The 26,151-nt window shown below is 41.5% G+C and overlaps 1 protein-coding gene across 1 annotated transcript in view; it reads right to left on the bottom strand.

The window, feature by feature from the left end:
* Positions 1–10,299: 10,299 nt before the first annotated feature.
* Positions 10,300–26,151, bottom strand: part of NPSR1 (neuropeptide S receptor 1) — a 65,843-nt gene continuing 49,991 nt past the window's right edge. The window contains exons 5-9 of the mRNA XM_052792707.1: positions 24,079–24,280; positions 14,951–15,027; positions 12,892–12,981; positions 10,601–10,781; positions 10,300–10,479 (exon numbers count right to left, since the gene is read on the bottom strand). Of these exons, the coding sequence (XP_052648667.1) occupies positions 10,386–10,479; positions 10,601–10,781; positions 12,892–12,981; positions 14,951–15,027; positions 24,079–24,280 (644 nt within the window). The 3' untranslated portion in view covers positions 10,300–10,385. The remainder of the gene's footprint in view (positions 10,480–10,600; positions 10,782–12,891; positions 12,982–14,950; positions 15,028–24,078; positions 24,281–26,151) is intronic.

Here is a 26,151-nt window from a genome sequence, read left to right as displayed (position 1 = left end):
CTGTTATTGGTAATCTTGTTCTAAGCAAAAGAGATTGATCCTGATGTTCCTTACTGTAGGAGATCTCCTTCCATCCTCAGATTCATTTATGGCTCTTTTCTGGCAGCCTAGACAAGTTTCATAAAAGCTTTGTGAAAAGATGCAATTTCCACATCTGTCCTTCCCATTGTGTGTGGAAGGGTATCGAACAACCCCTTATTTCTTTTCCCTGATCTCCATTGATCCCGTGATCGTACTGGGAGCTCATGCTGTGTTGTTCATTCATTATTATTCCCTCTAGTTCCTTTCTAGTCTCGGGTTTTCCAGCCACAGCACCACTTTCTCTAGATAGAGGGGACGTTTTTTTCCCCTTGATGCATAGCTTGGTGTTTGACTACTAATACACCTTCTGCATAGGACTAATTTACTGAATGTCCTTGTCTTGCTTTTGTGAACACTCAACCCTCATCCATGTTTATATTTTTGCCATCTGCATAGTTTAGCAGAAGTGATTTCCTTTACATTTCCAAATCAGTGATAAGCATACTGAATCAGATCAATACTATATATCTCTACACTCTTTTTGGCCTGTCTACAGGCTTCAGACTGCATAACACTTGGTTGCAAAGTAATTGCAAGAGCCCTGGTGAAAGAACCTTCAGTGGAAGGTGATTATTCAAAGCCCTCTTGGCCTGCACTGTCCTGGCAGAGGGCACCTGCTGCCAGCCCTGCCTGTCCCCCACTAATCCCCACATTTCCTCCTGTCCCTTGTCTGCATAGCACGTGGAGCTGGAGGATTAGAAGGAAAGGGGATCCCTGCCATCAGTAGGATATTATGTGCTCCAGGTTTCCAACACTCTGCAACATGGTGATGGGAGGATTTCTGATGCACCGTATGGGATCTATGGTGCTGCAATGGGGTGGCAGGAGAAAGTCCAAAATGTGGGGGGTTGATATGCCAAAAATGTCATGCTGCTGTTCTGATGGTAGCTGTGGGTTGCAGTAAACAAACTTTCTTGAGAGCCACTCACTGCTAGAAATGTCTCCCCTCCCCCCCCTCCTTTTCAGCAATGCTTTAAAGGACTTAAAAGCAGCTTTAGAGCAGAAGTGCTACTCCTGTCTCTGCTTGCAGGTATGCCACCTGATATCGTATGAACCATAAATCACTTTAATAGATAGCAGCAGAAGCTTCACAAATCCTTGTGATTCAAACTTCAGAGGAGGCTAATGTAGCAATTCAGAAAAGAAGGACTGGGAAACTGCAGTCATGCGTTTTGTGCTGGTGACTGATTGAAAAGTTCATGAACTGAATTCAGCTAATCACATAAAGATGTCAGTCAATAGAGCAATGGTTATATGTTTAAAGGGTTTGATGACTCCACCAGTGAATGTCCTGTAGCTTGATAATCATTTGTCCTTGAGTTAATTATCTGAGTCATATTAGCTTTGTGAAGCAGAGATGGAGTGGTGGGTGGCTTTTATACACCACAGAAACATTAAAATCAGATTGCTATATCATGAATCTTAAAAAAGAATGTCTTGGCAGGGGAAACACTTTTACTCTGAAGCTCACCTTTTGCTTGTGTCTCTTGGACAAACAGCAAAGCAATCAGCATGCTGAGTCTTTTATCCAGAAGCCTTTACTTTATTAAAAAGACAGATGTCAGATTGGTGTGACTGTGGCCCAGACATAAGGGTGGCACATACACAGAGGCAGCGTCTAAGGATGCAGCTGCATGCGGCAGCATGCAGAGGTATCCCAACCGGCTCTGAATATGAAGTAGAATGGTCAGGGTACTGTGGCCCCTGACTTCTTGCCTGGAACTCCACATGTGCACAAGAGTGCCGTACGGAGGGCTACTCAAATGATGGGCTTGGATGTGGCTTTTGATGGCAAGTAAATCTTTCCTGGACTTTTTCCAGCCTGATTCCTTCTCTCTCCAGACTGGGATTCAGGCTGCAGCCATCAGCACATGTTACCAGTTACCCCACAGTAACCAGGGTTTCCCCAGGGTGCAAAGAGAAGATGACAGTGACTCCCCAAAGGAAGACCCCAGCAGCTGTGGAATATTCCAGACCTGCTTTTGAAAGTCTATGACTTTTGGTCACACTTTGAGGGCAGGGTAGCAAATTTTATTAAGACTTTTTCTGTCAGGACCTTTGAAACAGGTCCCATGGCTTTTGTGCTGCTTAATCCCAGTTTGGGGTGGGAATGAGTGAAATTCAACAGAGTTCTGATCTTGAGTAAGGAGAAGCTTACGTTATCCCTTAGGTTGCCTTTAGTTCCTATAGGTGTGACTCTAAGCATACTCGGTGATCCAGGAATTATACCACTGCTGAGCGCACAAAAATATCAAGAACATGTTTGAGGTTCATGCAATGTTCTTGGAGAGATTTGTGCCCCATAGTGTCATCAAATACATGCTGTTTCAAGACTGTTGGTATTCTGTGATTTTCCTGTCTGTAGTGTAATTTGAATCCACTAAACTTCGGCTGGGTATCAGGGCAGTCTGTCGAGTAATAGGAATGACCTGTGCTTCTAGGAAGCATGCAGGGTTGGTTTTTTAACTCTCTGTCACCATTTAAGTGAATCCTCCCATCCTATTTCTTAGGTTTTTCTTAGGTAATTCTATGTCAATGTGCACTATTTTCTTTCAGCATTTTACTTGCCCGACCTGAAAAAGTCTCTGCAACCTGTTTTTTAAATGTCAGTTTGATTTGAGGTGGCAGTTAAATCAGTTCAGTCCTGCCCGAAATAGTAAATGTAAATGCATTAGACAGGTCTTGTGTTCTCCCTGAACAGAGCCTGATAAACTCCTACTGAATCCAGCATGAAGAATCTTCCTGACTTGTGATAGGGTTGGGTTGATCTACCAATAACATTTATTCATCACTCAACAGTCCGCCTCCAACAATGTAAACCGAAATTCATACTGCTTTATCTAAGAAAAGAAATTAAACTGATTAGATACTTTCAAAATATAACAGCTTAATTGCCTTCAGGCTTTTGCAAAGTCTCCAGCTGGGCAAAAGACTATTAATCATTTGCAATTATTCTCATAATTTTAAAATTATAATTATGCCTGTTTTCTGATGGTTGATCATGCTTCAGAATGGCTCACACATGTATTCCTTGATACATGGATGTAGGCCTGATCTAATAAAAAACACCATATCTTCAACGGAAGGTGATAAAGACCTCTGAGATACATGAACAGAGAATCTGGCTCAGAATATTAAACAGGTTCAAATGTATAATGCTGGGTTCCCCACAGGCCCCTTCTGATACCTCACTGAGTCCCTGTGTGAGCCATCTCGACAGCATGCCTCCATACATTGTTAATTAGGTATCACCTCACCCACGTCTTTGGGATTTGAAAGGCACGTTTACTGCAGTCATGTAGCATGATATGTTGCAATGATTCTTGCCTACCAAGCAATGCTCTTTAAGAAAACCCTCTTGAATCAAGTTAAACTCATTTGCATGAAATTTCTTTTTTTTTTTTTTCCCTTTTCTTAAGAATGCAGACATTTTTCCAGATTCAATAAGAAGTCCCAAACCACATGAAAATCTTGGTGTGGAAGACAGACTGAGAAAGAGGGGAGCAACTACAGAGGGGTGCAAAAGCAAAGTCAGCTCCAAGGTGCTCCTTTGTGAGGGTCTTCCCCCTTGAATGGGGAGTCATGAGATGAGTCCCAGGAGTTCACCACTGCAGGGTAAATGCTAGGCACCATGTGGGAGAAGTCACCAGAAAATGTCTCCTTGCCTCTCCTGTTGGAGTGTTCTCATCTGAATGAGTGAGCATTTGTTTAGTACTTGGCTGTATAGCCCTGGGGTTTTTGGATCTGGGAAGCTACATCAAGACCTTGCTTAAGCATGTTCCCTAACCCCATGGCCATGGCTGTGCTGAGGTGCCTCCCCCAGAAGTTTGATCCAGAGGATGTTCTCTGCATGCAAAAAACTTCTTACAAATAATAACTTGCAGCAGAAGTTTGTTTGACAATAAATATTTCCAGATGACGCTACAATAAATATTTTCAGATGACACTACACCCTGTCCCATGGAAATAACCACATTAATAGCCCATTCTTTGGGGGGTATTCAGGGAATTGCCAAGTATTCCTGAAACAGTGACGGCATTTGACTTTCCTCTATGAATTATCCTACACCCATCTCATTTTATAAACACCGCAATGCCGAGTCACCTTTAAATTGTTATTTTGGCCCCATATCAAAGATGAGCACGCTTCTTCCACTTACCTTACATCTATACAAATCAGTAATTCCCCTGTCTATGTTTTTAAAAACTCTCTTGGAGTAATCCATCTCTCTCAAATGAGGAGATTAAGCCATGGGGCTCCAAATGGGACTTAATGGTGTTTTTCCTACTTGATCACTTTAAAGTCTTTTCTCACTCTATGGTAGCTTCATAAAGTACCTTTTAGCTTTTAGCATGATCAAGGGAGTCTGACTTCTCTTTAATTTTCCATGTAATGCATTTAAGGGACCCAAATCCTTTAAGGCAAGGACACTTTATTAATTTATGGCTACAAGAATTTTTCCCTTTGGCATTAGTCTGTACTGCAGAGGAGGTGCAGTTTTCCAGTCATGTCATGCCTAAATGTATGCCCCATTACAGGCTCTTAGTCACCTCCTTGAAAAACCATGAGCACATGTGAAGGTAGCAGAGTGGTAACCCAGCTACCGGTGAGTGGACCCAGGTTGTCTGCAAGCTGCCAGTGTGGCCGTAAGCTGCTCCTCCAACACAAGGTTGTTGTGTGAGACCAAGCAGTGAGAGCCACAGTGTCTTGGGCAAAGAGGAGAGAGGATTATGCTTCAAAGAGTCATGCTTGTAAGACTCTGCTGTCATCAGTGTTGGTCTACAACCCAAAAGCCTGAACACAAGCGAAAAGGCCAGCTGCTACCTTGCACTTTTCTGAAACCTGTGATGTGAGTTAGTAGGGCAGGGATGGGGAGAGCAGGCTCGTGCCTGAAAGTTCAATCTCTTTTCCAGCTCCATCAGCTTGACTTAAGAAGATATTAATCTATCCAAATAAATGTCCCCTGCTGATACTCTTCATATTAGATCTCTTCACTGCACCATTGCAAAGGCACGGTCATTAGCACGATTCAAAGTGAGAGCAACTGGCTCCTGGTCCACTTGAAAAGCTTGCACAGAAAGTCTTGTCATGCCTTGCATTTAGATAAACAGCCATAGCACAAACTATGAGGGCTCTCTTCTAAGCAGAAAGCTTGTTTGTTCCTGACCCCTGCAATAAGGTCCTGGGCAGGCTGATCATTGTGTCTGCTGAATTTCTTCAGATTTATTCATGGTGAGATTATTCCAGGGGCAGGCTTTGTTGCAGATTTATCAGGTATTTTAAGTAGCTGTCTCCTCTCCCTCCTTTTCCCATTTACATCCTTGTATTAACAGGCAGCAGAAATACCCCTTTTCAGCTTTCCATTTTACCAGCCCCAACAAGCTGAAATCTCAGGTTGTTCTTTTCCATGTTCTTTCTTTCTCTTGTCTTGTGCAGAGTGGTCTCAACAGTGACACTAAGCACAACCTTAGCTCTTCTGACAAATGCTTCACCGGATACATGTTGGGAGCATATTAGCACCCTGACCCCACCGGCCACGTTATTGTCAGTAACCAGGCATTGTCTGGCTGATGAACATACTCAAGGCTTTATTCTCTTCAGGTATTTCCAGCTGATGAGCTCCCAATTTATAACAGAATTTCTTGTAATTGATGTAATTGATTATTAGCACACAGCATGGTACATTTCACCACAGTTCTGCTATTTGGGTTCTGAAGATCATCCAGTTCTTTCTACATGATGCCTCAGACTCTGTTCCTTTTTATTGAATTTATTAAAGCTGCTGAATTTTAGCCCATTTTCATTTGCCTCACTTGAGTCTAAATTAATAGTTAAGCTTCTAATTACGTACCACTATAAACAACTCAGTCTGAGGAATTAGTGATGTCTATTTGTAAATTCATGCCTGTGTTTGTATGCCTAACCCTCTACCCCCATGTTTTATGCGTACTCAGAATAAGATGCCATCAAACATGACAAAAGATTATCTAATGAACCATTCAGCTATAACGCTTATCTAAATTGAACACTGTAAAATAAATTACAGCTTGCTAAAGAAAATGAAACATATTTTACCTCACACAAAAAAATGCATTTACTCCCCAAATCAATCATGTTTCCCAAGGTTGATGAATAAACTAAAATCTCTGCTCATGTAAGCACCAGGCTCTTGATTGGAAGGTAGAGACAGATAGCTTCTGCACTAGTTTATTTTTATCTGTGGAATGATCCCTGTCTTGAAAGAAGGCACTTGTGCCCACAGCATATATATACTTTTGTGCTGTGCTTTCCACAATTACTTTCTTTTGTAGTTGTTCTGTTTCCATCAAGTATTTCTGAAGAGTACATGCAGTCCTTCTGAGGGGTAAGGTGAGGTGGCAGGTAGGATGATGCCTTCTGGGTTCTTGTCTGAAACAAATCTGCACAAACAGAGAGGTAGGGCTTTCTGAAGGGGCGCAGAACTCGAGACATCTTGCCAGCATTCCTTGTAAAGAGAGCACCAGGAGACTATTCTTAGTTATCTCAGGTTGGAGTTACCCCCAAGTGCTCATATCTTGAGAAATTCTCTGCCCAAGTCACTCTGGAAATGTTCTTTTTTAGTTATTTGTTCCTAGGTTTTGCACAGGGGCCCGTGGTTTGAGAGAGGATTTTCCTGATTTCCTGCATCTTGTAGTGTCAAGAAAATGTGAAATCTGAAGAGACATAAAGCTTTCTGGTATTCAAAAGCCAGGGCTTGAATTAAAATAAGTACCAGACTTGCTTTTACTTCTCCTGCTTGTGTGTCCTTCTTAGAGACTGCTAACAATAGGGGTCTGATGCTTGCAATAGCCAGTACTCTAAAAACATATTGTGTAAATCCACTTCTGTAATGCCATTTATGTGCCTGATTCCCACTAAAACAACTCATATTTAAATGCCTAGGTAACTTGTAGAGTATGGACCTTCATTCATTCATGCCTTGCAAGTCTTAGAAATGTGTAAGAATTAATTTTTTTGTTCTGTGGAAGTCAAATCCTCCTGTATCATATCAAAAGGTCTAATTATTTTTCCATGAAATATATTTTTCAAAAAAAACCCCAAACCTACGAACAACCAGGCAGTGGCTACCTTTTTTTTTTTTTTTTTGACTGATAGTGTCTGCACCTCTAAGCACTTGGTCAGCAGTGCACAAGGAGGATGCAAAATGCTTCTAGGTAGGTTTTTACTTTGCTATTCTTCCATGGTTGCAATGGAAGTGCAATATTGCACTCCATTATTAAAGTATACTTACCCAGTGATTTGGATGTTAAATTTTGCTGTCTTGCATTAGTTTTTTTAAAGTAAAAATAAAAAAGGAGAGAGAAATTTCAAAGGCCAAACCAAGATGAAAGACAAAATACTGTTTTACACTTTTAGCAACAGATGGAAATCTGGACTAAGAGAATTGAACTTTAAATTACATCAAAAAATGTCCAAGAAGAAGTTAAGTAGATTTCTCATTCAGATTTTATTTGAACCTGTCACAGAAAGCACACATTTTCTATTCTCTTGAATTAATATATTAGTTTGAAAAGTATCCTAGTTCTATGCTGTTTGATGTGACTTCTCCGAGGGATGAGTATCTGATTTTTCATGCTTCCTGGGAATCTATAATCATACAGGAATTTATCATCATACGGGATTTTATGTCCTGTATGCATACAAATATTTCTGGTTGCTGTGGGAATGTCAGAAAGATCTCACAGATGCATTTCGAAGTGTTAAAGCTGATGAAAAACACAGCTCCCTGTGGGCTGTCATGGACAAACAGCTGGGTACACTCTTCTTCTTGTGTTCAGACTGGGCATTCGGACCTTGACATTGACTTGTGTTACCTCTCCTCATAGGCCTGGGGTCTTCTGTAGCAGCTCTGTCACAATTAAGCAACTAAACAGTCAACTGATGTAGAGCAAGTTGCAGACATGGAATAAGAATAAGAAACCTACTGGAGTCAGATGAAACTCCCTAAATTGCTCTCCCAAGAGACAAAGGAGGGCCATGCAAGTGTTTTCCAGACTAATGGAAAAACTCAGCTTTTCCTCAGTTTCTTTACAACAAAAGTTTTGGACAATATAAAAAGGTAGTAAAATGCTGTCTCTTGCACAGTAAGAAAGCAGGATAGAAAATGAGATAAATAATTTATTTCTCTATTTAAGTTCTTGGAAGGGATGCAGACAAAAGTGGTGTGAGGCCATTTAAACTGAAAGATCTGCATATGAGGAAGGGCATCACAATCATGTCCAGAGGAAAAAGGATGTGAACAACAGGTAAATGGTACATAATACAATAATGAATGAAACAAAAAGACTGTTTCTTTGAAAATAAATGGATAATGACTTCATTTAAGGCTGGAGTCTTACACTTACTCATGCATATGCTTAATTTAGATGGGATAATTCATGTGGTGACCCCAGTGAATAATATGTAAATTTTAGTGGGATTGAAGCATGTTAAATTTGCAAATCAAAGTACTGCTCAGAAATGTTATCTGATTTCCAGGTATTAAGTCTATGAACTCCATTAATTGTTCAAAAGTAGGTAGCTAGTGTATATGTATCAGATGAAAAAGTTAAAAAATAAAATCTATATCACTGAGGCTTAAACCGAGCAGTCCACTTTTGGGAAAGTTATGCCCACAAGAAAAAATGTTGTCTAGTTCTTATATACAATCTATCCAAGGTGGCTGCTGTAAAGGCTCGTGTAAATTCATGGTTTTAATTAAGCTGTTACCAAAATATAGACATAACAGAACTTCATAATCATAAAAAGAGAAACCTTGTTTATTTTCCTGAGAACATAAAGCCCCACAATTTTATGTATCTCCTACTTAGGGAAAAAGATTTTTGCAATATAGGTAATTATAAATAAATTTTATTCAGTTCTTGTTTTGCAGGGAACAAACGCATTGCAAAGGATCATAATAATAAAAAAAACCTGTTCAGACTGACTCCACCTAAATAAGAATGCAATTTTTTTATTGATAGGAAACAAACACACTTGCCATACAGCTGGTTACAGTGTATTATCATACAAACACTTTAAGTTGCCTTGCCGTAAAATGAACATTGAAGTCAATATCATCCACCCACCCACTGAACCTGTGTGAGAACACTTCTCCTTAAACTTGAGAACAGTGTGGTGGGAGGATGCCCAGCTGCTTGGGATGCTGTGCAGTGAAGCTCTGCCTGATGGCTAGTGCTCTGTAGACCCTACAATGAGTTTACAAGACTGGACCATCAACAGATAATTTTTTCTAAATGTAATTTCAGTTTCATGGTTTCACTCGGGTCCTTTTCCAGCTCTGAGGTTGTCTAAAGAAGTGTATGGTTCCCTGCCTGATTCAAGTGATGTGGTTGATATACACAGGACATGAGCCAGGGAAACGCTGCTGTGTGGGCAGCGAGGTTGATCTGCGCTGATGAAGTGCACAGCATGGCAGCTCTCCATCAGGTCCCCAAAAGACTGCTCGGAGCCTTTGTCGCAGAAGCACGTGAGGATCTGCGCATGTGACGCAGCACAGTGGCTGGGAGGGGCTGGCTAACGCTTTGTTAATATGGTAGTCCAGAAACACACGACTGTCCGGATGTGTCGTGTGGGAGCTCTGCAGGGACCCTGGGATGCCACCGACACACCAAGGTGGGACAGCAGGGAAATACCTTGTGGGAAGGGGAGGATGAGCTGCGAGGGACGGTGCAGCTGGGAGGGCTGGCGTGAGCTGAGAAGCGGGGCCAGGAGAGGTGGGAGGCTGTAACCTATCCCTTCGGTCCCCTCTTCTCTGGCTATGACTTCATAAGTAGTTGTGTATGAAACCCAGATATAATTATATGGAGTGACAGTGGCATGTTCTCAGAAAAGTGCCTGTGTTTTCATTTTAATTAGGGTCCCTGCTCTGTAATCACTTGTAAATACTCTTTATCAGTTATATGAGCCAGATGGTACAGTATATAGCTTTTAGTGACTCCTGAAAAATAGAGAACACTGACTAGACACCATTTACATTGTTTTTTGCTGTTCGGAGTATATATATATTACAGCTTGTTTAAAAACAGTGGGCCAAGATGAGCCCTCACAAGTGGCATGCAAATCCCTCCTACTGAGGTTGGCACTGGCAGCGTGCGATTGCTGAAGCTGCAGTGCCGATCCAAAATACATGTGCTGCTCAACAGCAGCAAGGTGCAGGCTCTTGTCAGTCAGTTTCCATCCACTCACGATGCACAGGGCTTGTAGGGAACCTCCACTTTCCTCGGCACAGGTCCCGGTGTAGCTTTGCAGAGCATCATCTGTTCTAGATGTCTTCTGGTTTGGATAGGACATGCATCTCCTGCCTTCTGTCACTCCTGTCCCGGAATGTCCCCCCCAGCCTTCGAGTCCTTCTTTCCCTGAAGAAAATAAGGAACAGTCAGAATTAGAACAGACAAAAAGACGTAGTTTGTTTAAGGACTGCATTTACATGTTCACTCTCTTTTTAGGGGATAGTCAGTAACAGTAAAGGAGCGATACTCGAAAGGGGGGCAGAGGCGGTTGCTGAAGAGGCAGTAGATGAGGGGGTTGATGGCACTGTTCAAGGCTGGCAGGTTCTGAATAATCACAGATGCGTAGAAGCGCTCTTTGGTCTCAGGGAGTATGTTGAAGTTGTCCAGGATATCAAAAAGAAAGTAAGGGCTCCAACAGAGAACAAATGCTGGAAGAGAGACAGAGAGAGGAAGAGCTTGATATTAGATAGCTTAGCTATTTAGGGATGTAATCACATGCACATAGAGAGACTGTCATAACACATAAATAGTTGTTCATGCAAAAAAAAAAATCTCTCCGTATTCAGGGTCTTATTTAAGAGAATAGTTATTAGATTGTGCTTTTATTTGTCTTTATTTTTATTTTAATGCCCATAAAATAAATTATGTGCGCTCCTCTAAGTGTTTAGAGTGCTCCCTCTAGACATATTGAGGCACTTTTGAACACTACACAACACATAAAGGGTAAATAGGTAGCCAGTTAAAGCATCATCAGTTATAGTGAAGCGCTCTTTTAATGGTCCCCTGAGTGAGCAGCCAATATAAATGTACACACCACCAAAGTGCCACTCCATGACAGCACTGCCTGTCACAGCCGCCTATTAAAAAAAGGCTCTTAGACATCCAGGCACAAGGAACGACACCCTTTCACACCACAGTATGGCAGAACAATGTATCATTTGACATGCTGGCTGGAGGTGCTGTGTACATGGAGTGTGCAGGAAGACTCTCTTAATTCCTGTACTGCAATTTGAAAGGTGAATTTGGGGAAGGGAGGAGAGGACTGCGTTGTTCATAGGTGCTTTTGTTCAGAGGTGGCAGAAATAGAAAGGCCACAGATCTACCTTTATTTGCAGGTGTAGGGAATGAATTGTCCCTCACAAATTTCTGTCATCTCCTTTCACAAAAGCTTTGGATTCAAGATTTACATGGAAACGCTGGGACAGGCAGTTCACTCAGCTAAGCTGTAAGTACCTGGGTTGCAAATATACAGGTATCTGTGAAATGAGACACATGATGTCTCCCTGACCCAAATGAGAGAGCAGAGTGACCTCGTGCTTGCTTTCTCATCACATTGATCAGTATTTCTGAGCAGTATTTCTGCACTGAATGTGCAAGGAAGAGGTAAACTCCCCTTCTGTTTTCTAGAGTAACCAAACTGGCAGTGTCTATGCACACATACCAGCAAAATAGCAATACACAGTGTCAGCGTATGGGTCATAGCACTGACTATGCAGAACTTAAGTGGCTTTAAAGAAATCCATGAATGTTAGGTGCCTTAATCTGTTTGCACATCAAGACATGCTGGATGCCTAGTATTATCAAGGTCCTTTGAAATACTGAGCATCCAGGTGAGCTCTTAACATCTGATGGCGTTGCGATAGTAGTTGTTTCTGACAAAAGTGTTCTCTTATTGCCACACAGAAAAGTTCAGGTACACAGAGAAGCTGTTCTTGGGCTTCTGAAAAGCATGACGCACACCAGCCTCTCTCATGCCTGTAGACGCTACTGCTAAACAGTGAGCTAATACTAGCTATTATTGCAATATCATCCAATCTGAATTTTGTGTAGCATTGGAAAGAGGAGCAATCTCTTTTTCAGTGTTAGGGGATGGCTGTCAGCCCTTGGGAGTAAATAGCTTCAGTCGCCTTCCTGCCTGTCTCTGGCAGCTAATCACCAGCCCTGTGCGATGCTGCCTTTATTTATTGAGATAGAATGTCAGTCTCCTAACTCCATCAGAATAATGTCATCTCCCTGGGAGACGGAGGACACCTGCACTGAGTCATCTGCTGCCCTGTCAGGAAAGGAGAGCTCGTTCTTCCCACCTCGGCAGGCAACACGCTTCTGACATCAAATTCAATTGCTCTGCATCCCTCGCCTCTCCTTCCTCTCTCTTGCACTGCTCCAGCACCTAACATGCCATACCTAGTCTCTAAGCCTAAAAGACAACTTGGTTGCCAAGTCTTTTGGCAGCCTGGATGGGAAGGAGATGACCCCTTCTTTTGTTCCTTTTAGGCAATGTCCCTCCTTTACTTTCTTTATGCACATGAGGGGCTGTGCATATAATTTCATGAGACTTGTGTCAGATGCGTAAAATAGGAGTTTATCAGCCAGAGGAGAGGGGAAGGACAAGGTCAGAAGGCAAGTCAGGGGGGTCTAAGTAAGCTCCTTCTCTGAGCCATCTACTGCATTTTATCTGCTCATGACAGAGGGAGCTGAGGAAGACTAGCTTCCTAAAGGCAGCATCCTCCCTAGCTAGCTGCAGGGCTTTTCACTTACCAATGATAATTACGATGCTGTACTTGATCGCTTTCACTTTTGCCCTGGATATGAACCCACGACTGGTGTAGCCAGCAGAGGTTTTGCCACCTAGGGAAAGAATGGTTCAGCTAGTAAAAGAGCAGAGCTGGTGCATGGATGTGTCAGTGCCTACCTCTGCGGGCAGGACAGCAATATATAGCCCATCTTTCCCTGGCGTCAGGCAGGGGCTCAGTAGTTTCTGAAATTTGGACACTTGCAAACCTGCTCAAGTTGGATGCTCAAAACCTGAGCCACCCCAAATCAAAAGGGGAAATGTAAGCAGAAGAAATCTTCCTGAAGCACTCTGGCAGCTGGGTGTTCCTGATCCTCACCACTTAGTCAGGAGAACCACTCCTGTGTGCCCAGCTGTATCAGTCTAATTAAAAACCGTGTGCCATCACAGCTACAAAATCGCAACCAGTGTTACAGGAGACAGTTTCTGAAAGAAACTGGTAGCTGTAATTAAGAAAACAGAAGAAACAACCTGGCAAAACAGACTACCTGTTCACTTTTAACTGTATTTCAGTCAGAAGGATTTTAAAAGCTACATGCTCCATTCCCTTAACCTCTTACTCCTTTTGATGCTTTGGAGAATCAGTCATGCATTTTACTATCCATGTTGACTCAGTAATGAAAGACAAAATGCTGTTAGACTAGCTTTGCAGAGATGAAGTGTGGCTTGAATTGAGAAGCAAATCCTATTCAGTCTTACACCAAGGCTGGTTGATCTCATTTCCTCTGAAGTCACACTAATGTCTCCAAGAATCGAGTTCTGTATTTGAATAACAGTACCAGCATGATTGCAATATTATGCCTGATTTCATTATTAATGTCGATTTGCTGTTCATGTTGCTGGGTCAGAATAATTAGGTTCACCACAGCGAATACACAAGAAGGTCATTTTTTACCAAAACATCTTTAAACTCTTGTAGTCCAAACTTAGGACTGGAATTTTGATTACTGTAATTGGAAATAACTCTGTACACATGACTTTTTGCACCCATTTTAAAAACAGCATATCAAAGCTGTGTAATTTGTAAGGAAAAAGGTGTAAATAAAATTAATGTGGGCTTGTTATCAGTGAAACATCCCATCTAGAAGCTTGAAATTAGTCCATACTTAATATTACTGGAAATCACTTGTTGACTTATAGAGCAGAATTGGACAAGAAGAATGACATTTGTTTTCAAGGCTAGTTAATATTGATTGTGTCAGGAAGGCAGGATCATTAGAAATCAGTCCTGCTCGAGGTTTTCAAAGGAGGATTAAATCTTAGTTTATAGCAGACAGATGTCAGATTATGGCATAAGGATATCTGAATATGTGCAACATCATGTTAGGACACTTCCTACTGTACCAGACATGATCCATGATCCTTCTTCAGGCATGTAGCAGCAGCTTGGTCCCCATAGCTTGATGTGTTTCCACTCATCACTTGGCTGGTGTAAGTGGTTGTGTGCTCTTACAGTTGTGTTGTAAAACATATTAAATGAACATACCTTTCTTCATAACTAATAGGTAAGGCAGCTGACAAGTGAGGATCTTGAAATGATTTGTGTTCAGATTCTTTGCCAAAATCGATCAGAATGGTCCAAAAAAGTTTATGGTCTTGGGGTGGAAAGCTCAGCTCATTTTGTGGCTTTCCATAGCCAGGAATTTCTGATCTTGACCAACACTGGACTTGCAAGGTCATATGAAAGCACAGCAAAAGACTTCTGTAAGTATCTGCTAGAAAAATTTATTCTGGAAATGGGCAAAGTTCTAGGAATAGGGTTTCTAAGTTCTAGAATAAGGATTCTTTACCTTTTAATTATTTTGTTGCAGATGTTCTCTATCATTTCTCTAAAGGGGATTTAGTGTCAAAGAAAACAAAGTAAAAAATGTAGAAAAGAGTTATGAATGAGCAATTACAGAAACCCTATTCCCACTGCAGTGATGGAGGCCCAATGTGACACCGCATGACCAGGCATTCCTGGATTTGGGGGAGCCGGCTGGCTTTGAATCATGAGGCTGGAGGCATGTGTGTGCTGAGACTCACCAGGGCAGCTGGATATGATGACAGCCTGAGCTTTGCTCTTCATCCAGATGGTTCGAATCACGATTGAATATATGATGCTACAGAAGGGAGAGAGTCATTGATATTATGAGGCACAGTAAATTTAACTGATATCCCAGTCATTCGTGCTCTATGAATATACTTATCTATGTGTAAGGAGCTCATAAAGATGACAGGACTTCATAGGGATAATAATGATGACAAGAATAATAAAAAAAATATGACTCTCCCATAGTACTTTTCAGAAGTATATCTGAAGAGTTTTCACCATGGAAGCCATTATCATTGTCCTGGCTTTGCAGATGTCAAATCTGAGGTGCAGAGGAATGCAATGTCTTGGCCAAGATGTCGCAGGTAAGTTCTCATTGGGGATTTTGAGCTAACTGAGGCCAGATCTGCCTGGGTACCAGCCTCAGGCAGGAGGCACCTCATTCCTGCACAGGTTTGTGTTTGTGGGCTTGGGAGCTGCAAGAAGGACACTAGCGCTGAAATGGGGGAAGCAAGGGACGGACCTGTTTTGGCTGTGTGTCCACTTCTGGTTTGGTGTTACTTTGTGAGTATGAAGCTGACAAATAAAACGGTACCCTGGGGATGTCGACAGGGGCAAGATCCATGAGAAATGCAGTTAAGTACCGCGGTGTTCACTTTTGGGTCTCAAGGTCCTGGGACTGAAACTGAGGGGGACAGAAGTATCAGGTAGATGGGGAGAGTTAAATGATTCAAAACCAAGTCCACCACAATTTGCATATTTAGAGAGGAATATACATATACTTTTAATGAGAAAGATGAAAAGTGCCCTAGTCCACAATAACTTTGGATAGTTATGACCTTTCCCTAGGCAATAACAAATCTGGAATTCTATTTATTTAATATATATTAGGTAAAAATAATTCCTTCAAGCTGAAGAGCTGTTTGAAACCCCATCCTGGATGAGGATGTTACCTTTTCAGCAGTTTACATAAAAAAAATACAAGGCCTTGCTCTGTCTGCCTTTTCTCCTGCAAGCATGCATAACGTGCAGCTAAAATCACTAAGCAACAGCATACTTTTGACCGGTGTTTTCCTTTTTGTCTGCTAAGGAAGACAAAAATAATTTAAAAATATTTCAGCTAATGCACTCGGGTTGCCATGTTTTCCTGATGTAAAAACCAAGCATTGTAACAGAAGTCATCATGTGCTGTTTGCAATACACTGCAGTGTTTTGGGGGGCCTGGGGCAGCCTGACCATTAATTGCCATAAACCTCAGTGGTGACTCTGAAAAAGGTGCAGCTAGGGAGATTATTTCAGGGTGTTTTACAGAGACAAAAATGTGTCTTACTATCACGCAGTTTATTTTTGTTACAAGAAGAGATATTATTCTTATTAGAGCTTTCAGACTGATATACAAGCCTTTCCTAGAGCACCCTCAATTCCTAGACATGCTTGCAAAGGCTGTATTTGTGTGCCTCGGAGGTTTCCTTTCTGTGGAAGTTTGAGCCATCTGGTTTCCAGACTCAATAGGTGAGAGCTGGAAATTCAACGTGCAGTCCGGGCTGTGGAGCAGAGCAGTAGCGTATTTGCCCAGTGAAGGTTTTGCATGCATCTGCTGTGGACTCCAGCTTGCCCTCCTTAATCCCTTCAAAGGTCCAGCATGGCTCCCAGCTGACTTGAACATTTTGCTTTTATATCCTGGCTTTTCAAGAACCTGTTTATATATCAGCCGGTGCACTTGAGAATTCCTTTGTGCTTTGTACTGACAATGGTGGAAAATTCATGTATCATTTCTCCTTTGATTGTTCCAATGAATAAGAATGATAATTGTTGTCATCTCAAGAAAATTTCCAGCCAGCTCCTAAAAATCCTGTTTCTATTTTCTCCCTAGCCTGAGCTTTTTATTTGCAGTTGAAACCCTATCCCCTCTGATGCAGACCTGCATGTGTCTAGCAGGACAAGTTCCAAGTTGCCTAAGCATCAGGACAAAAGAACCTAATTCCGTAGTCAAAATACTCAGACTCCTTGCTTCCAGCCAAGTGCCACAAGGATTGAATTACGAAGTCAGGCTCCTCATTTGCTCTGCCTCTGACCCCAGAAATCCTGCCCTCTCGGCTGCAGAGTCTGGTAAGAGCATCCCTTTCACCAGATGTAGTTATAGCAGCTGTCGTCTTCATTTGGCATTTCATGTATGAGATTACATGCTGTTTCATTTGAATCCTGAATTTTTAGAAGTCCAGGGGAAAGTTTAATTCCTGGTTTAATCCAGTGGCTTCTAAAGTGCTGCCAACATAGTGGATTTGTACTGGTGTTTTTGCCTCTGTTCATCTTTCTTTCTTTTCTCTATAGCTGGATCCACTGGAGCCTTCCTTATCAGGAGGGGAACAGAGGTGGTGTAAAGCTGCTCAGGGTGGGCATCAGGAAAGAGGAGTCACTTGTCATGCTAGGTACACTTCCCAGCAACAATTTTGCCAATGACAGTTATGCCTTTATGCTTTTCTCTCTCTGGGACTCCAGATCTTATTAGTGTCTAATCTTTTTTTTTTCCCCAGCTGTGCTGGCATGGAGGTAACAAACTGGATTTTCCAGAAATGTGTCACCCAAAGCTTAAGATCATAAAAGGCACCTGCATGTGTGTTTCAAAGCCACAACAATAAAAAGAGAGCACTTATGGAACAGAAGCTGTATTTTTCTTACAAGGGAAAAGCAGGTTTTTTTCAGAATGCATTTTTAGCTTCTTTCTTTCTGTAAGAGGCAGCTAGAGGAGGATGCCATGGTTGGTGACATCTCAAAGGGTGGGAAGAAATTCCCACTTGATAGAAAATAAAGTGGCAGATGAGCAAAGAGTAGAAGGGGACAGACAACAACTGGTATTCAGATGGATAGGAGGGTGTTTGGCAATGGTCTGCACCATTCTGACCATATCGTAATCTCTTTCCTTCCTCTCAACATCAAGCTACGCCACCTTCATTGCCAAGATGTAAGAGCACACCATACACACATGCATGGCAAGCCTATCATTGCCACAAACCTTATTTTCCAACACATGTAATATGCCTGCATGCTGCTTGCTCCTGTCTCCACTGAAAGCACTGGGAGATACGATGTATAGTTCGTTAGGTCCAGATATCAGGTTTCTTTGTGTAGTACACTGGCCTTCCAACCCTCATTGAGGATTCTTGGGGGCTATATAAATAAGTGCTGTAGTCATTTTCATGCATACTATGATATTAAAATATTATATAAGTTGTTGTGGCCCATTATTTGCTGGTAAGAGACTAAAGAAAGGGAGGAAAGAGCTCAGGTGTAGTCGTCAAACCCAGATGGAAAAATAATCCAAGCCTTTTTGAGAAGGAGTTGCTCAGGCTTTGAAGACCACAGGATAGAAAGGACATGCTGTTGACCTGAAAATGCAGTGACTTTTCTAGCCCTGATAGAATGCATATCTGGAGAGGTGGCAGGAAAATACAAGAATATGTTCAGACTGTTCTCAGCAAATGACATTCATTGCATCTGCAAAAGCAATTTAGCTTGATCCAAATTCTGAAGGACTAAGATGCATGTTCATTGTAGCATGTTATTAGTTAATGGTGGTGTTTAATATGGCGCTGTTGGTAATTACAGCATTCTTTGTCCATGTAAATAACTAACTTATAGTTAGTCATACAAATGCTACCATGAATAGTCCCACTCCGTCTTTATTTTTAATTCATAGATGGCTTTTGGTTTGGAAAATAAAATGTCTTCTGGTGTTGATATTAACAATCATAAGAGTTATTGATCTGCCCACTCTTTAAACACAGATTTTATTTTTTTTTAAATAAATGATTGCATTATGATAGCATCCCACTCAGCTTCAGTATTTACTAGTAAAATGAGCCTTTACCATGTCAAAAAGTATACTTAAGCTCCATGCTAATTACTTGTCTTTATCACCCAGCATTGCCTATTGTTCCTTGTACTTCATTTGTGCAAAGTGAAGCAGCTGCATTATGTTTTATGGTAGCTAATTTACAGCACTATTTATCCAAAGAAAAAAGGCACCTGTAACTTCATCTGAACAAACCATTGTAGGCATGTGTAATGGGTGAGTGAATAGACGAGCAGATATTAGAACATATGTGCAAAATCTAGGCTTTTTTATTTAGAAATGGAAATTGAAGGAAAAATGATTGTGCTTGCTGAATCAAGCTCAGAAAATGACCTTTGGTATTTTTATTAATCGTATTTCTATTCCCTTTATTTGATTTAATTCAGACTAATACTTTTTATTTAATCTATTTTTTATTTCATTGCAATGTCTTGGCTTTAGTTCCATATTTTTCCTTTTAGCTGATTCTGTTTTTTCTCTTCTAATTATTTTTCTGCTGCTCCAAAGCAAATATTCTCTTTGGAGTTTTGATTTTAAACAGCAGATGGATATATTTTCCTCTATGCTTCGAGAGGAACTTTTGCAAATTTCTTTAACCTGAATTTGGAATTATATTAGATAAATGCCTATGTATTGCATTTATCAGGTTAAAATATAAAAAATATATTTGGCAATCTTGAATAACAGCTAAAAAGACTGAATTTCTGGATACTCAAGTGCCAGAATATAATTATGGTTTGGCACAGAGTAGTGATACAGAACAGAAACCCAGTAGCTCTCCTGTCTCCCTACCACAGGACCTGAGGGGCCCAGGTGCAAATATTTGCAGGAAAGCAGTCTGTAATCTTGATTTGACCCATATTTAACCTCTGTTCAGCAAGCCCCAGATGTATTCAACTATCACAGATACCTTTTGAGCTTTGCTTGGCATATCTTGGTGTAGGAGAAAAAGCTTTGGTTATAGCTGATGACACCTGTCCCAGAATAGGAGAGAACTTATTACCACAGGTTGCCTAACTCAGTTTTCTGAATTTTCTGGGGTTTGGTAGGCTGACAATATCAATTGCAGAAAAAGTGGTAGATTTGTCCAAATAAGAGGGAAGAACAGGCCAAATTTTTGAGTGCTGTAAAGAAGGACCTGATGCAGGCTCAGTGGCTCTCCCTGCCCAACTCTAAGATAGGGGGGAGGAGGAGAGCTTTTACATGAAAAGAACAAATATTCTTCCCCTTTCTCAGCTCTCAAAGATAACCACACTCTTGGGTTAAAAATCTAATCACAGCTTTTCATTCTCTTTTCATTATTCAGGTCTTGTTCGTTTGTATTATAATCAGATAAAAAACTCACCACAAAACCACAGGCTGTTTGATAACTGATTGCTGATTCTCCAGTTGTGAAGAAGTGGTGGGAACAGACCTCCCTAGTATTTAAATCTTTCAGGGCTGTTGTAGTTTTGTTCTTAAATTAGCTTTTTATATATATGTTAAAAAAGAAGGGGCAGATTCTTCTTTTCTTATGGTTTGTGTTTTGGCTTGGAATCTATAGGGTTTGCTCACACTGTGTCTGGGGGATTAGCTCACCCGTGGAAATGTTTTCCAGACTGAGCATAAGGTTATCAGCTAAATAATTCATTCCGTGGGCTGCAGTGTTATGAATAACACAACTCCTGTGAGTTAGTTGAAGGCTGTGTCAGGAACATGTGAAATCAGCTCTGCTGAGAGAGCTGAGGGATGGATGAGAGAAACTTAAAAGATTATGGTACCTGGACTGTAGCAAGTGAAAACTGCTCAGCCAAAGCAGCATATCTAGTGTGGAATTAAGTCCTGCACCCGAAAAATAAAATTTTATCCTTTGTACGCACTTTGGATGAAATGTGCCAGAAAAAGTGCTGTCATCAGTGAACTGCTTTGCTCCAGAGGTTAGGTTTTCAGCAGATTCAGGCAGCAGAACTAATTAAGAATTAACTCCGCCAGCCAGTGTCCCACATTGCGTCAGGCACCTGCCGTGCAGCTAAATCAGAGTGCTTCAGCAGAGAAAATAAAGTAGCTGCGCAAACAAAATGAATTATTGTGGAAAAGGTCTTATTCTTCCTCTGTGTGCACCCTGCCTCACTTCCTCACTAAGTGTGGCCTGTGCCTTGGCTTCTGGTTTATTCATATTTGTGGCTTCTTAGATACTGATCCTTGACTTTTCAGTTGCACATGTATGGATAGTCTCTCCATCATTATGTCGTGGCCTTTTTTTAATAACATCTTCAGCTAAAGGCCATTAAATTAAAAAAAATCACAAAATGCCTTCCTTCATTTACTGAATAACACCTTTAATTTTTATAATTGATCTTTTGACAGAGTAACACACAACTACAATGTATGTGATTTCCCTCACTCGCCCTTATGAAACAGCGTCTCATTTGCCATCAAACCCACTGTGCATCTGAAAGTATTCGGTGGGAAAAAACTTTTGCAGAGAAATTGAGTCCCTGAAGATGTTAACAGCCATTCCTGCCATTCTTTAGCTGCAAACTGCTTACCAGAGTACTTATTTCTGCAGCCACATCAGGCGGATTAGCTTTGAACTCTGGGACTGCCAAGAAATTTTAAAGAAATAGATGTCACACCTTGAGGCTATGTTGATAGATGTTTTACAGATGCATCAGCTGGGAAATTGCAGCCTTCAGTTGTATGGTTGAAACTTGAAAAAAATATTCTAAGAAAATAGCCATTTCTTTCCAAACTGCATGGCATTTGTTCATAATGTCTCTGCTGACCTTGCCCTGATGGTAATCCTCTTTTCATGTGGTTTTAGACAATCCTCTCTACTCTGAAGAAAATAGCATCACTGACAACTAGAAATAAATGGGCACAAAAAAATCCTTCCCTGTGCCACCCCCTTTCCTTCCTCCCAGTACTGGACATCACTTAGGACCTGTCAAAAATGTGACTTCTGCTGGCAAGGACATGGGAGCATTTGTGTTAGTGTACACTGAAAACAGGAACGTGTTTGGGCAGGCAACAGGCACCGCTCTGCCCCGTGGCTGCAAGGTCAGTGTTTTAAGTTCCTGTCTTGCCATAAACTTCTCGTGTGAAAGTCAAGGTTAAAGCTGCAAAAATTTTAGGATGCTTTATTCATGTCTCTGCTGTCAGGGCAATCTCATGAAATTCCAGTTTCACTGCCTTTCCCTTTCCCCTCGTGTCTTCATTGCCTTCTTGCTTCTGGGAATTTACTGTAAAGCAAGTCATAGACCTGATCTGGTTTGAATATCTTCCTTTGGCAGGGAGGAGGGGAGCATAACGTCAGCAGCTCTGAAAAATTTGTTGTTCTGTAGCTTGCCTTTTCTTGCCAAACAAGTATATATGCCATGTAAAAAGGAGTGGCTGATCTGTAGCAGAAAGCATGCAAATCTGTAAGTTTGAATGTGAAAGAGATGTTTCACACACCTGTGGAACGACTGGTAACTGGATAGGCTATGGGCCTTTTTCCTAAAACACTGAAGATGCTGACTAATATTTCCTGATTGCTAGCTACTTGAGAAAATTCATAACAAAACTCCTCTCACAGTAACAGCCAGCCTCAAAGTTTTCTAGTGCCATTTCTTTTCAGAGTTAAATTTCTTTTTGTCTCTTCTTTGTGTATTTATTCCTTTTGCTGCTGGTGCTGGGCTGCAGATCCACCCACATTTTTATTTACATATTCCCAAGAATATTTTTTGGTTTATTTAAAACTAAGCTGGTTTTACGAGACAGGAAAACATACAAACATAAATGATCCTGTCTAGGAAGGAAGAGCAATTGGACAATCTGGGAGTAGTTTTTCCCTATTGCTATCATTTCCTTTCTTTAAGGAGAACTTTTCATGATTTTGTTTGTTACATCTGTGCAACCTGGCACAAAAATGGAAGGCTTAGCGAACTGTTGTGTTATGAGCAAAGTATAAAAATTGTCCCTTCTCTCTAGGGAGCAACACCGGTCAATGTTGAATCCGTATCAAAAAGTCAGCTAGATGAGTTCAAGCACCACATGGTTTTGATTCTATCAGAGATAAACTTGTTTCCATTAGAAGCTGCAGAACTTAATCTCCGTGATTAAACAGTAAGAAACTTCAAGGCACAACTCAACCGGAAAGGAACTTAACCAATGACACGGTCTTTACTGTTTAGCTTACTTAGCCAGTCTTGTCATCATCTAGAAAAGATCAGCCCTCCCCCCAGCCCCTGCTCTGACCTGAGATGCTAATGAGCGGGAAGCCAGCAGAGTCTCACGACTCATCACCTGCTGCAAAAGCAGATGGACCAAGAGAGATGTCCAAGGGACATGAAAACATAGCTCCTCTTTCACGGCCCAAACGTCATGTCACCAAATTAGGGGCGGGGCAAAAGGAGTCCCAGCAAGTTTTCTTTGCCACTAAGAAGAAGAGATGGACACTAAGAAATCCTGTTATAACCTTGCTACTGAAAAGGGAAAGAAAGGAAAGGCCTTGTAGAACAAATTACTGCCACTGGCAGCCTTTCAAGGCAGTTAAGAAGCCTCACTCCCCTTCCACATCAGTTTTTGACTGCTCCTTTGCATTGGTAGCTCCTCATGGCTAGATAATTTTTGTTTAACAGCAGCTAATGGCAGCATCCCAGAGGGAGGTAATAAAATTCACTGGTCACTGAGCACAGTCTGGGATATTGGTTAACCTCAATTTAAAATAGATTCTGCTGCAGATTGTCTTTGTGATTTTGAGCAAATCAGTCTCAAATATTTGCAGCTCAGGTTTTGCATTACAAAATAGGAAGAATTTTATTTGCTCATATTTTAGGAGTGGTTGGCAGCTTCAAGTGCTTGGAGATTTCTTTCCGATCTTGGTGAAGAAACATTTTTCTAGTACTATGAAGCTTGAGAGCACTTTAAGTTAATTTCAGTTTAATTAGTGTTAAGTGTGGTTTCCTGTTCTTTTATTAAAATTATGTTCTGTCATAATAGCTAGACATTCATACTGGATTTATAAAGATATGTTTCAAGCCTGAAGCTGTGGAGATAAGTGGATGCACTTACAGATCCAGTGCATCAGAAAAAAGTGCTTCAGAAAAAATGTTTCTGGCCATTAATACCTCATGGAGAACACCCAGGGCAAGTAGAGCAACACATGCATTATGTGATAAAAACTGCAGCAGCTGTAAGGCAGTTGTGAAGATGAAATTGTAATGAATGAGTAGAAATTAAAGCATTAAGCTGATTGCACACTTGACAGCTTTCAGCACATGCTTGCTGACTGCGGTTCAGGCTTACCTGATAATGATCAGAGGAATGAAGTACACCAGGAAAGCCACCACCGTCATGTAGGGTATCCAGTAGGAATCATCAGGCCACAGAGCCCAGCACTGCACTTCCCCATTGGAGAGCTGCCGTTTCCCAAAAATAATCAGAGTCGGGATGGAAAACAGGAAGGAGAGGCTCCAGGCCACTCCAATAAGAACTTTCGCCTGTCTTTCTGTGCAACAGAGTCAAACAGACAGTGTTAATGGGGGTGCTGGTGCGACCGGTCCCTTGTAGTAGTGCTAATAGAAAGGCAGGGAGGAGGAGGAAACCAGGTGAAGAAAGGGAATTTGGGACTGCAGCTGGCTGATGCTGAAAAGACTGCAAAGGAGAATGGGGATTTCATCTCTTTCTCATTATAAAAAGTCATGTTGTTATGGGCTTGTATTTTACATGTTTTATTTAAAGATGCTAAGGGCCCATTGAATCTGAAACACTATGAGAAAGGCACTGGTCAGGGTCAGCAAGTCAGAAACATGAGATGTAATGATTCCTCTATGCCACCAAGAGAACATCATGAATGAATGCAAAGGACTGCAGGCCTGCCCAGCTGCACACTCTTACACTGGCACAGCAAAGCGGCCATCAGCAGGAGGACACAGAGACAGAAAAGAAGAAGGAGACCTTGTGCTACAGACAACAGAGGAAGGCTGAGGCTGGGAAGGGTTACTTAAAACATAAACTAGGTTGGAGCGTACTGGATGTACTGGCGGGGGAAATGTCCTCCTTGGAATGGAAATGAAATATTTTGATGCCCCTTGAAGTGAGAAAGCTCACAAAACATTTCCTATTGGGGAAGAGAAAATGCCTCAGTTCAGGGTCAGAACAAAACTGCACAACCAGCTGCCTTTGACTCCAGCTGCAACTTTACTGCCCCAAAGAAATGTGGTCCTGGAGAGCCCAGGCATCTCCTGCAGTTCTCTGCATCATGGTGGAGACCAAACCCAGTTCCTGTTGATGGGCACATGCCCAAGCCATGGCAAGGGTGGGCTGCTAACCACGAGACAGGGCAGATGCTGGTGCTCAAGTGCTCAGCCCTGTTTTGTCTGCCACAACAAACATCAACTAGGAGATCCTGCTGGACCTCATGGTCCAGGAGCTGAAGGATCCCGAAACACTTGGCAGGTTTGGGCTACTGCTTCCCCTTGACTTCTGGCCTCCTCTGCTGCTGAGTGGGGAAAACTGGTGGGAAGCTAGATGATGACTGGTGGCACCCATGGGATTTTGTGAAAATCAGTGGGTTGGAGCAAACAGACCCAAGGCTTTTGTTTTCACAAATCTGCTGCTTCTAGCTGAAATCCAGGTAGCTCTAGCTGAAAAGTGTGGGGGAAAAGGGCTGATCTGTGGAGTACCAGTGATTCTCAGCAGCAGTTATTCCTCCTGAGTCAGATTGTGAGAGGAACAGATGGGGACAGATTTTTTGATCTGGAAGCTTTGGTGTTGAAATACTTTATTGTCCTACAAAATACCCGAGGTTGTGTGTGAAATAATAGAAAGTCACTTTAAATTATGCATATCAAGAAGAATGTCTTTCCTCCTTGAAGCTCAAAGAGCAATATGAAAGCGTGTGGGAGAAACATTCAAAAAGTAATTTTATGCTTTATAAAACATCAGTTGCAAACATTCACTTATCCTGCTCATTTTTAAATGCTACCCACATTCAGCAAAATACAGTCTTGCTAATCTAGGGCTCGAGGGAACTCTGCTGACATCTATGTCAGAGGGTTAGATTAAGTCTATAAATATTGCACAAGCAAAGGAGAACTGTAAAGTTTCCCAAAGCATAGCAGAATAAACTTAGCAAAAGGCATATTAAGAGTAAGTTTCACAAAATATTTCCTGACAGAAAGGGTTTTTCGATTGTGGGCTAGCTACTTAAATTACATACATACAAGCCTCAGTGGGGCCCACCTGCCTATTTCTAAGGGGAAAAGATCATACTTGGGTAATATACTTTATTTTTTGCACTGTGTAGTGCCATCCTTAACTTGAAGAGAAGTGGGCAATTTGGGTTGGGCAAGACTGGTATTTTATCTTTGTGTTTTA

The sequence above is a fragment of the Harpia harpyja genome, chromosome 1 (assembly GCF_026419915.1).
Source record: "Harpia harpyja isolate bHarHar1 chromosome 1, bHarHar1 primary haplotype, whole genome shotgun sequence".
In the NCBI taxonomy this organism is placed as follows: domain Eukaryota; kingdom Metazoa; phylum Chordata; class Aves; order Accipitriformes; family Accipitridae; genus Harpia; species Harpia harpyja.
Note: the sequence above shows the minus strand (reverse complement) of the source record. Positions and strands in the feature narration are given on the sequence as shown.